We start from the raw sequence: 12,717 nt of genomic DNA, 5'->3' as shown, positions 1-12,717 counted from the left end.
GGCTGAGCAGAGCCTTCCCCAGAGGTCAGGTGAGCCTGGAAGGGTCTCTTGGTCTGTGCTTCCCTTACGGAGAGGCCTGGGAGGCTGCAGGGTTGTTCCCTTGTCTCTTGGGTACCTGAAGATGGGATGAGCACAGACTGGGAGCTGAAAGCTGCCTGCTGTGGGAGGCTGCTGTGCATCACCACGTGCAGCACAGTCTCTGCCAGCTGTGTCCCTCAGCTCTGGCACTTGGATGAGATGAGTCACTGGCTCTTGAAAGTCCCCAGGGCTTGGGTTTCTCTCCAGAGCCTGGTCCTCAAGGTTGGCAGCACCCAGGGGAGCTCACTCAGGGATGCCCCAGCATCATGGCTCTGGCAGGCTCAGCCTGTGAGGTAAGGCAGCTCCAGCTGGATTGGCAGAGTGTCACCCTGCTGCCTTCCCTGTGCTGGGCAGCTAGAGGGTCACTGCCTTGTTTCTGCCTTTATCTGCCCACAGGAATGTGCCTGCAGGTCTGCCTGGTTACAGTTTGCCATGCAAGAGAGCCGAGGAGAGCTGAGCCCTGAGATGGGCTTCGTTTAACCTCCCCTCCTGGGGAGCAGGGTGGCCCCTGTGTCCCAGCCCTTGGTGAGGGCATCCCCTCTGATCCTCCCAAACCTGCAGCTACTGACTCAGGACACAGTGTGGGGCAGTGCCAGAATGCAGCACATCTGTCCCAGGCTTGCTGTGGGCCAGCAGGATGGGGACTGCTGCTTCTAAATACAGACCTGGAGGGAGGCTGCAGCCTCTGTAGCAGACCAGGGCTGGTCTCTTCCAGGAGCATGGCTGCCTTCTCTTCTGGATGTAGCAAAAGGACATTTCTTCAGGGAGTAAAACTTGCTTCCCTTCTCCCTGCTTGTTCTCCAGGGAACAAAGGGATAAAGCAGGTCTGACTGGGGCCCTGAGGAAGGGGCTGTGCCTTTCCCAGAAGTGCTGAAAGGACTGGTGTGACAGTCCCTAGGCCCCACTGGCTGCTGTCCCTGTCACCTGCTCCGGGGGATGCTGGATGGGCCTGATCCATGCTGTGTTCCCTAGGCACCGGGACCATGTCGATGCTCCAGCACAGGGCTCGCCAGGGCTGGAGCAGCCCTCGGGCAGTGCTGCTGCTGAAACTCTCCCTGGCTGGTGTCAGCAGCGGGGCAGGGCCGTGCTGTGGGGCTGGAGCTGCGGCGATGGCAGCGCTGCCGGGGCTCACCACAGCCGGCCTGGGGGTCCCTGCAGCCCCTCCGTGCCCCGCTCCCCCCCTCCGTGCTCGGGGCTGGGCTGCCCCTTTTTGTCCCCCCTCTGCGGCAGTCCCGGGGCACGGAGGGCGATGAGCTCGTCCCTCGGTGCCTCCCGCAGCCGGCAGAACAAGATGGCCCAGATCCCGCCGGGATTTACGCAACCGCGCCGGGTGCGCTATAAATAGCGCCGGGGGGGCTCCGGCTGTGCCCCGCTGCCGCTCCGGCTGCGGGACCGGGGAGCGCTCCCGGCCGGAGAGGGGCGAGGGCTGTGCCCCGGGAGCTGCCCTGTCCAACCTGCGGGGGATCGATGCCGGCTGTGGCGGTGCGTGTGCTGAGGATGTCCGCGGGGGCTACCCCCGCCCCGCTGCTCCGGGAGCGCAGCTGCGCAACGATCGCGCTCCTCCCCCGCCTCCATGGCGGGGGACCTTCCTCTCTTTGCTCCTGCCCTCCACTCGGAGCAAGGGTGCGGGCTCTGCGCATCGGCACCCGGACGGACCCCGAAGAGCAGGAAAGGCCCCCCCTGGGAGCAGCCCCCTTCCTGCCCGGTCCCCGACGCCTGCAGGGAGCACACGGGAGAGTCGTTTTGTACCAATTTATTTGAAACGACGATAAATGAAAAGGAAAAAAAAAAAAGAAAATAAACCAAAAAACGACCCCACTAACCCAAACCCTCCCCACCCACCCACCCCCAGACCCATACAAAAACATTGAAGGCCATTGCAGGTGCGGCCGGCGGCCGCCAGGGGGCGCCACGCCCGCGCGCCGGGCCGTTGCCATGGCGGCGGGGCCGCGGGCCGCCAGGGGGCGCCCTGACCCTTCGGTGCGGCCGCGAGCAGGCGGCGCGCGGCGGGAGGGGGCGGGGCCAGGCGGGGCGCGCGCGGGCGGCGGGAGCGGGACCGGCCCACGTGGCGCGGGGGGGCCCCGTGCAAAATGGCTGCTATGGAAACCGGGCGGGAAAAAACCCCGGGAAGAACCGGGGGGACGGGGAGGGGGTGAGGGCCGGGAACCGTCTACAGGAGGGGAGGGGCACGGCCGAAAACAAAAGGGCGCGATCGGGGAAAAGCCGCGGAATGGGATGGAGGGAGAAGGGGTGGACAAAATAAGGCGGCAGAGAAGGGGAAGGGAGGGGGGCTGGGGCGGCCGCAGCCCCGCTCACCGCGCACGGCGGTGGCTGCGGAGGCGAGTCAGCAACACAAAGACAAAGCGGGTCCCCTGGGGTCTGTCCTCAGAGCAGTCTGTGCCGCGGGGCTCTCAGCCCGGAGGGCGGCGGGAGGCTCCCTGCGCCTCGGTCTCATGCCTTCCGGCTCTTGAGCGCCTTGGGCTTTGCCGACTTCTTCACCTTCTTGCCCCCGGGGGACGCGGCTCCCTTCTTGGTGGCCTTCTTGGCTTTGCCCTTGTCCTTCTTCGCCGCCGCGCCGCCGGCTCCCTTCTTGTGCGATTTCTTCTCGGGCTTCTTGCTCTTGGCCGCCGGCTTCTCCGCCCTCCGGGTCGAGGAGACCGTCGCCTTCTTGAGGGACTTGTGGGCGCTGTTGCCCGCGCCCCCCTCCCCGCCGCCTTCCAGTTTCTTCCTGTTGAGCTTGAAGGAGCCGTTGGCGCCGGTGCCCTTGACCTGGAGCAGCGTGTCGTTCTGTACCAGTGCCTTGATTGAGTACTTCAGGTAAGTCCTGCCGTTCTGCTGGTCGAACCAAGCCACTTTCTTGGCCTCGTTATAGATCTTGGCCAGCGAGGAGCCATTGCGCTCGCCCAGCTTGCGGATCGTCTCCACCACTAGCTGGCTGTATTTGCCCGGCTGGTTCTTCTTCTTGTTGTTCTTCCTTTTCTTCGATGGCGACAACGAGGCGCCGCCGCCTCCTTTCGCCTTCTTAGCAGCCGCTTTCTTCTCCGGGGAGAGCGGCGCCTCCTCTGCCTCGGCCATGGGCAGATCGGTTTCTTCTAGGTCTACCGACATGGTGCGGGGAGTGGCGGGCCGCGGGCCGGCGCGGGGGCAGCGGCGGCGTGGCGAGGCCCGGCGAGCGCAGCGCGCTGTGCCGGCTCCACTCGGTGCGCGTTCTGCCAGGGCGGGCGCCGCCGCCGCCTCTTATATGGGCGCGGGGCGGACCACGTTGAGAACAACAACAGCCTGGTCCGCCGCCAGCCCCAGTTTGTGCTTCTTGGGGCTCGCTCGCGGGGCCCCCGCGCCGCCGCCCGGCCCCCCCGCGCCGCCGCGCCCCGCGCCCCCCCGGCCCGGGCCCGCCGCCGCCCCCGCTGCCCCCGCCGAGCGCCGCCCGACCACCCCCGCCCAGATTTTGGGGGCGCGGCCGGCGCGGCGGCGGCGGCGAGGAGGGGGGCGCCCAGTACGGCGGCGACTGGGGCCTCACCTCGGCCCCCCCGCCCACCGCCGGCGCCGTCGCCCGCCGCCCAAGAGGGGCCTCCGCGGGCGGGGCGAGGCGGCGGGGGCCGGGGGGCGGTGGCGGCGGCACTGGCCCTGGGTTCTCCGGAGGGAACTAACACAGGCGACGCCCTCCCGCGGCCGCCGGCAGCAGCAGCGCGGAGATGCCCCTCCGTGGCCGGGGGTCCCGCCCTGGCGACTGGGGCCATCCCCCCACCGACCCTCACCCTCCTGGTCAACGGGGGGGCGGCTCCCGGGGGAGCCCTGCGTGCCCGGTGTGACCCCCCCGCTCCCGGCGGAGGATGCGAAAAGCGCGGCGGGGCCGGGGCAGGGCTGGGGAGAGGCCGGGAAGCCTCAGGGCCGTGGGTGTGGGGGAGTGTGTGACTGGTGTCCGCCCCTGCAGCCTCTGCCTGCCGTGGTAGCGGGGCGGGCGGGGGGCTCGAGCCCCGCTGCAGGCGCGGCTTCTGTGGGCGGGGGGGAAGGGGGCAGCAGCGATGCTCTGAACACCCATCCCCCATAATTCACCCCATCTCCCCAAATCCCAGCGGGGAAACGCGGCTGAGGGGGAAGGGAGTGCACGACCCCTCCCTGGCCGAGCCCCGGCGCTCCCCCTGCTCCTGGGAGTGGGATCCGTGTGCCCCCGCTGCGGGTGGGTCGGGACACGGGGCACAGGCACGGGGGCGTGCCCAGCTGTGCGCACACCCCTGCACACGCACACACACAAAACGCACACACACGTACGGACACACGCACATACACGCACGCACACACACCCACACACACCCAGGCACACACACACACAGGCACACCGCACACGCTGTCGCACCCGCCCCCTGCCCACGCACGCCGAGCCCGCACAGCCCCGCCGCCCTCCCTCCCTCCCTTCTCCTCCTCCTCCTCCCCCTCTCCCCCTCTCCCATCCCCCGGCTCTCTCCGCCATTTCCCTCGCCCGCAGCCCCCGCCGCCGGCGGGACGAGTCCCCACGCTCTCGGGGCTCCGGGGGCGGCCGGATCCTGCCCAGCCGCGTCTGTGAGCCCATCCCGAAGCGATGAGCAGAGATCCCCCGAACAGCGGGGCTGTGCCCCCCGAGCAGCCGTGCCAGGCATCCCTGTGATGAGTTCTGCCCGCCTCGGGCTCGGAGAGAGGGCACAGCCCCGGCATCCCCCACCGAGAGCTCCCCGGAGCACCGGGAGCATCGAGCACAACCCCGGGACCCGGCAGCCACCGCCTGCACGGCTGTCACCGGGGAGTGAATGATGTGTATGTGTGTAACATGCAAACTCACACCTGTACATGTGTAAATGCGACCCTGTAGCCGGGTGGAAGCTTATAGCTAAGCCGGCTACAAAGCGTGGTTGGTATGTATGTTGTGTCTGTTATAGATGTGTGATATCTAATAGTTGTTGTTTAATGTAATAGCTACAGTAAATTTAAAATAAATGTGCCTGCATACACATAAAGACATAGCTATATATTTTTTAAAATTGACATAAACATATGAACATTTAAGAGCAGTACACGTGTGTGGGTGGGTGGATGTGAGAGCAGGGCTGGGCAGTGAGTGCACTGATCTCAGCCCGGCTGTGTGGCTGGGAGCAGCACAGGGACCATCCAGCACCAACCCTCAGCCACAGAGAGCCAGCGCTGTCAGTCAGGGCTGCTCTCCCTCCCCTCCAAGGACAGGGCAGGGAGTGGAACACACACGTGGAAATATGTGTGTGAATAGAATGTGTGGGGGAGGCTGCTTGTGTGTGTGAGAGAGAAACACAGAGGATGGGAGAAAATAGCCCCAACACACACACACAGAGACACACACAGAGACAAACACACACATAGAGACACACAACACACACAGAGACACACACAGAGGCACACAAGACACACACACACAGACACACAGAGAGACAAACACACACACAACACACACAGAGACACACAAGACACACACACAGACACACAGACACACACAGAGACACACACAGAGGCACACAAGACACACACACACAGACACAACACACACACACAGACACACAGAGAGACAAACACACACACACAGACACAACACACACAGAGACACACAAGACACACACACAGACAGACACACACAGAGACACACACAGAGGCACACAAGACACACACACACAGACACACAGAGAGACACACACACACAGACACACAGAGAGACACACACACACAGACACAACACACACACACACAGAGACACACAACACACAGAGGCACACAACACACACACAGAGACACAACACACAGACACACAGACACAGAGACACACAACACACACACACAGAGACACATAGACAGAGATACAGAGACACAACACACACACACACACACAGACACACACAGACACACAGACACACACACAGAGACACACAACATACACAGAGACACACAACACAGAGACACACACAGACACACAGACACTCACAGAGACACACAGCACACACACAGACACACACACACACACACAGACACTCACAGAGACACACAACACACACACACACACAGACATTCTGTCCCCATATGAACACACACACTTACATGGACACAGCCAGACTTGTTCACACACACAGCTCTCACACATGCATACATACATAGACAACTCCACAGGCAGCTCTCTCTGGCTATATATACCCACACATTGGCATTTATAGAAACAGGGGATGAGAGCGAGCCTGCTGTTCAAACATTCTCACTGTGCACACACAGACATACATAATGTATGCAATATGTACTGATCTGGGGATAAGCTCTCACACTCTTTTCTCCTGCCCTCTCTGTGCACACAAATGCATGCACACTATTTCTGTCACTGTATACATCCATATAGGTATGCTTAGAGACACACAGTGAGAGCTGGTCACATACATTATTCTCTCCTGCTGTCTGTAAATACATGTGCATATATACCTGAGGAAAAGAGCAAGACTATTGTCTCACACACACATTTTCTATCTCTCTCTCTCCCTGCCCTATATAATTGTCTCATCTCTGTATCATTCTTTCTCAGTATGTGATACATTATAGAGAGAGAGCTTTTCTCACTCATTACTGGCTCTGTATGATGTACATGTGTACAGAGAGTGTTCACTAATAATTATCTATATATTAATTTATACTAATAATTAGAGAGAGCATTGCTTATACACATTGTTCTCTTCATATATATGCATATATACCTATATACTGAGTGTTTTCACACATGACAGTCCTTTCTGTTCCTGTATAGATATGTATATATGCATATGTATATATATATATATATATACACCCTTATAGACACAGATGTTCACATGTAATTCTAACAGAACATAGCGAGTTAGGGGAGAGCTGTTCACACACATAATGTCATAATTTGCTCACTACATGGGTATACATATACTATTTATGGAGAAAGCTGTAACATATATATATGTTATATATATATATGATATGTTATATATGTTTTATATATAAATATATATACATATATATATATGAACTTCTATATGGAGAGAGAGCCTGTTTTATCACAGAATTCTCTACATATTTGTGTAGAGAATATGTATGCATAAAATACATTATTATGTATTATTTTATGTATGCATAAAATAATTTAAAATACATACATTATACATTATACATGTAGACTTTGGGAGCCAGCACACACACAACTCTTTCTTGTTATATATAAATAAATGCACACATACACAAAGATCTTCACTCAGCAATAGTCCATGCGAAGAGTTCACACTAACAATAGTCTCTGCTCACACCTATCCTCTCTCTTGCCATATCTATAGATTTAGACATATATAAATAACAAAATGATTGAGCAATTCATATACATGAACACATTTTCCATGACTCTCTCTCTCTTTGCCCCCCCCCCCCCATATAAACTCTCTGGGATACATAAATATATGTATATCTATGTATATATGTTGATATATTCTCTCTCCATATGTACACACATGAGTAGAGCTAGTAAGAGCCATTCTCACACACAGTACTCTCTCTTGCCTTATATATGAGTATATAGATGCATATATGCATATACATACAGATTTCATGCACAGTTCCCACTCTGTATTGTACTTAAAGAGCTGTTAACACTCACAATTCTCTTCCTCTCTTCCTGCACACAGATATACATATTTATATACCTGTATCTATAGAGAGACAGTCGTTCTTCCTTTCCTGCTACACACACGTGCACACACTCCATGTATGTATACATATATATACATAGATACTAGGGGGATGAAGTAGCAGGTATGGGATTTATAAAGTATAGTTCTATATTATATAGACTGTGTATTTATAGATGTGCATATATACATGCACTGAGCTCTTCAGAGATCTGTTTTCACATACAATACTTTCTGATGTATATTCTCTCTGTATGCATATGTTCTGACCCATGAAATGCCTTTTTTTTGTAATAAACTATATACATACATATATTTGTGTATATATATATATAAACTTCCCACAGAGAATTCTCTTTATATATGCATATATACATATATAACTGGAGAAAGCACTGTTTGCACACTCATGTATATTTATAGAACAAGAACCTGTGAGCTGTTCACAAATGTGCATAATTCTCTCACTCCATGTACATACATAGATCTGTGCTTAGGAAGGGATGAGAGCTCTTTGCATACAAGTTCACCTGAAATATATTTATTTATATTTTTGCACATAGGTATATATGCATCTACAGGGAGAGAGTTGTTCTCACACACAGGCTTTTCCCTTTCTATAAATATACACACACATATATGCATAAATACTATATATGGAGGGCAGAGAGAGTGACCTGTTCATTCACCTCTCTCTGCATTTATGTGGATGTGGATATGGTTATTCACCAAGACTGTTCATACTAACACACAATCTCTTTTGCTATATATCCACATACATATCAATACATAATTCTGTATATTATTACATATATATATATATTACATATATATATATATATAATTAGAGATATTCACACACACACACTGTATCCTTAAAACCACACAATGTCCTTTCTCTCCCTGCATGCACATATACATATATGTGAAATTGTACATATATATACAGTGAGATTGTGAGCTGCTCAGTCTTTCTCTTGCTGCACACACACACCTATGTGCATGTGTACAGATATGAAGCACACATGCACTATCCACACACACAGAGCATTCCCCATGTCTCCAGCCACACACACTTTATTTAAACATTTACTTATATATGTAACTCATTCTTATATATGTAACTGATTATGTGTGTGTCTGTTTTCTACCATTCTTCCAATTTTTTTCCTTTTTTCCCCAAGAAGGAGAGAAAGACTTACACACAGCATGGTAAAAAATACCCCCATCACATCCCTCCCCCTGTAAAAATGCATGTGGGGGTATCTGTGTGTGGGTGTGAGGCTGTGGTGTCTCCCACCCTCTCTTCTGCCCCCATATGTAATATCTGGGATGCATACACAGTGTGTGTGCATGTATTGATCTGGACATATATTCTCTGCCTGCATGCATGTGTACAAGGAGCAAGCACGAGGGAGCCAGTCATTCCCCCTCCCAACTCACAAATGTTCCCATATCCACCTCTACATCCAATTTAATTAGATATTTATTTATGTGTCTGTATTTCCTTTCATTTTCTTTCTCTGTCTCCCTCCCCCTCCTCTCTTTCTCAAAGAAATATAAAAATAGCTAAACTACACATACAGAGCTGCATGTAAATGACCCTTTTATATAAAGACCAGACAGTAATAAAGAAATGGTATACAAGTATATAAAAATATTTATATATATAATAGACACAGAGAAGTGTATAAATAGTAAGAAAAATCTCTGTGTGTAGACAAAGAGAAAAAACCCACACCCATAAAAATACAAGCATAAAATAATTTAAAATGTGTCTGAATGTGTGTGATCATCTCTGTCTCTCCATGTATGGGGGCAGTAACTAACACAAAGACATACACACCTTTGTATATGTGCATATCCATGTAATTAATATTTAAATTTTCTTATATAAATATATAAATAAAGTATATGTGGGTGTAGCCATATCTATGTGTGAGATATTTTTTGTCCTTTTCTGAGTATATATATATGTATATGAAGAAAAAGATGATTTATGCTACATGTGTACATGGGTAAGGCTGCAACCACTCGTGTCTCAAACAGAAACCTGTAATGACTCGTGCTGTCTCTGAGCCTTGGGAGATTTGCCTGTGTAACACAGAATTTACACTCACACAACTCCATGTCTGTGCTTCTTTGTGCTTTCCTGCTTCCCCTGTGGTTTTGCTCTCCAAAAGATGTGTCCTGGTAAATAAATACATACACACTGTGAAAAATGCGTATTTTATGATTGGCTTTTTGCAAATATTAAAATGAATATTATATTTGTTGTGTTAGAAAATAATGCTGTATTAATTCTCTTAAGTAGTGTGTTAAATATAGTTTTAGGTTATAACAAAATATTAAAATGGAAACTATGCTATGTAGGATACTTTTTTTTAAAGAAAGGACTTGCAGTGAGATAGCAGCCACAGGACACCTAAATCTTTCAGAGAAGAAGAATTTATTGCCCTCTTATCAGAAGAAACGAACTTCTTCCCGCCTCGAAGGCGCTGTTAGGATCCAGAGGAAGAAGTTGACAGTGACCAGACAGAATCCTGTATTTGTATGGAATTTATGCATCATGTATGAGGTGTATGAATATGCAACAGGCTATTGTTTTTAAGGGTTAATTCTTTGTTAACGTGTGTCCTTTCTCAGGCTCCTGCTGCCCAGAAAAAGGTACCTGGACGTCCGTAACTCTTTGTCTCTATTGTCTCGTATTGTCCTAATTCAATTTGTCCAAATTATTATTACTCTAATTGTATTACTATTTTTATAACCATTTTATTACTATTAAACTTATAAAATTTTAAAAACAAGTGATTGGCGTTTTTCACACACACATTCCTGCTAGTGTTAACTGTGTTTGGGTGTGCAAACAACTAAAGCCCTTTGGTGTCCCTGTAGAAACCTGAGCATGTTTGTGTGCTTGTGTCACACATTTCCTTTGGTGTCCCTGCAGAACCCCGAGCCCGTGTGTGTGTGTTTGTGTCACACATTTCCTTTGGTGTCCCTGCAGAAGCCCAGCCCGTTCGTGTGTTTGTGGCACACAAACTGCGGGCCCCGGGCTGTGTCCCTCCACACCTGGGGCCGGGGCGGTGCCGCCGTTTGGGGCTCCAGCTGTGCAGGGCCGGGGCTGGCACCGAGCCGGCTGCGGCTGCAGGCCCTGGGCTGGCAGGAGGGCTCCTGCTGCGGCTCCGGGCAGCTCCAGCCCCAGAGCCCGGCCAGGAGCCGCTGCCAAGGCGTGCGAAGCGCTCCCAGGCTCCGCAGCTCCAGCGCCGGCGGTCGGCCTTGAATCCCTTTGGCACGGCTGCCCCCCGCAGCCCCTCAGCACAGATGTGGTTGTGTGATTCCCCAGCTTTGATGTGTGCACATCACACAGCACAGCTGCCTTCCGAGCCGTTCCGGCCCTGCTGCGAGCAGCCGCTGCCAGCCCCGCACCTGCCTGCTCTGCCCACCCCGCCCTGCCGCCGCCTCCTCAGCTTCACCCACTGCAGTCCTGAGCTGGCTGAGGCTTTTCCTTCCCCTCATCCAGCCAAGCTCCTTCTTTGGGTCTCTTCCTTCTGCCCTGCCAGGACTTGGGCAAAGAGGAAAACCATGCCTGAGCTCATGCACCAACGGAATGCCTCAGCCTCTTCCAGGGCCAGGCTTCCTCTGGGATTCACCCAGCAACAAGTCACCCTTGCACCCACTGTCACTGCAGCAGCAACAGAGGTCATCACAAAAGTAAAAGCCATGAGACTCCAATGGTGCAGGGAGTGGTTTTCCGTGTGTGTGTTCCCTGCAGCAATAGTCAGTTCAGCTGGCTTCTCCAGAGCACAGTGATGACAGAGATTCTTGCAGAACACCAGTCCCCATCTGTGACACCACCAGCCCTGAGTGTAACAGCAGGGCAGCAGTTCCCATGCTGCTTGCCTTCTGTACTGGTTTTTGTACACTTGTGTGTATCCCCACCTGTAAAAACAGTGATATGTAGGTGGCAAATGGAATCCTCCCCTCCCCTTAAGCATCCACAGCATCCTGTGGCAAGGAGCCCCACAGCTGTGCTACTTCATCTGGAGCACTCTGCCTTGGGTTACTGCCAGTTTATCTGACTGGAAAGACATTAAACACAGGGTCACTTGAGGGCTCAGCCCCACCACCCAAAACCAGGCAGAGGGCTGCAAAGTTCAGACCATCTCCTTTCCCCAAGAACTTCAGGGTTATTGTTCCCCCAACTTGGCTTTCTCCACATTCCAGCTGTGTCCACAGAAAACAAGTGCAGAGCAACACTTTAAATGAAGATGAGCAGAAGGTCCAAGTCTTTCAAAAAGCACACAGACAGAAAAGTGGTCCCAGCAGGACACATTGCTAGTGCAGTTATTTGAGATTGATGTGGACAGCAAAAGCCCAGTCAAGTGAGAGAAGTATGATAGGACAGCACTATAAAATAGGATATAGAGCACAAAAACTGTTAGAAAGCTCTTGAAATAACTGCCCTCATTTCACTAAACTCTGTTTTCCATCTTCCTCTGGGTACAGTTGTCAGCTCAGCCTTGCTGAGTGCAAGCAGAGGGTCATAGCCAGCATTTAGAAATTAAAGGCTTTATTTGACTAGGCTGGAGCACAGAAAGGCCCTCAACTCACTGCAAGGAAGCCCAGGCCAGCCTTGCTGGGGAGCAGGAAGGGCTGAGCCTGCTCTGCTCACACAACCCCTGCAAGGGGAGGGCAGCAAGAGCTTTAAGAGCCTGTCCCAAAACACAGAGGCTGTCCAGGACACACGCCCAAAACAGGGCTGTGCTCCGAGGGATCTGATCCAGCATCATTCCTGCCCCTGGAAGCAGATTCCAGAGAAACAGAGGGGTAACTCTCTAGCAGTGTCCCAGCCAAGCAAGCAGGGCTGGCTCACCCCTCTCTCAAAAACCAAGCTGGAAGGCACAAACTTTATAGTAAGGAAGAAGCACAAATGTCCTTCAGTTAGCAGGCACTGGCT

General features: G+C 52.6%; 1 protein-coding gene across 1 annotated transcript; it reads right to left on the bottom strand.

Moving 5' to 3' along the window:
* Positions 1 to 2,065: 2,065 nt before the first annotated feature.
* On the bottom strand, positions 2,066 to 3,298 carry H1-10 (H1.10 linker histone). The gene has a single exon (XM_066557984.1). The coding sequence runs from the start codon at positions 3,184 to 3,186 to the stop codon at positions 2,530 to 2,532; it is 657 nt and encodes a 218-aa protein (XP_066414081.1). The 5' UTR covers positions 3,187 to 3,298; the 3' UTR covers positions 2,066 to 2,529.
* Positions 3,299 to 12,717: the final 9,419 nt, after the last annotated feature.

This window comes from Molothrus aeneus, chromosome 12 (assembly GCF_037042795.1).
Source record: "Molothrus aeneus isolate 106 chromosome 12, BPBGC_Maene_1.0, whole genome shotgun sequence".
Lineage (NCBI taxonomy): Eukaryota > Metazoa > Chordata > Aves > Passeriformes > Icteridae > Molothrus > Molothrus aeneus.
Note: the sequence above shows the minus strand (reverse complement) of the source record. Positions and strands in the feature narration are given on the sequence as shown.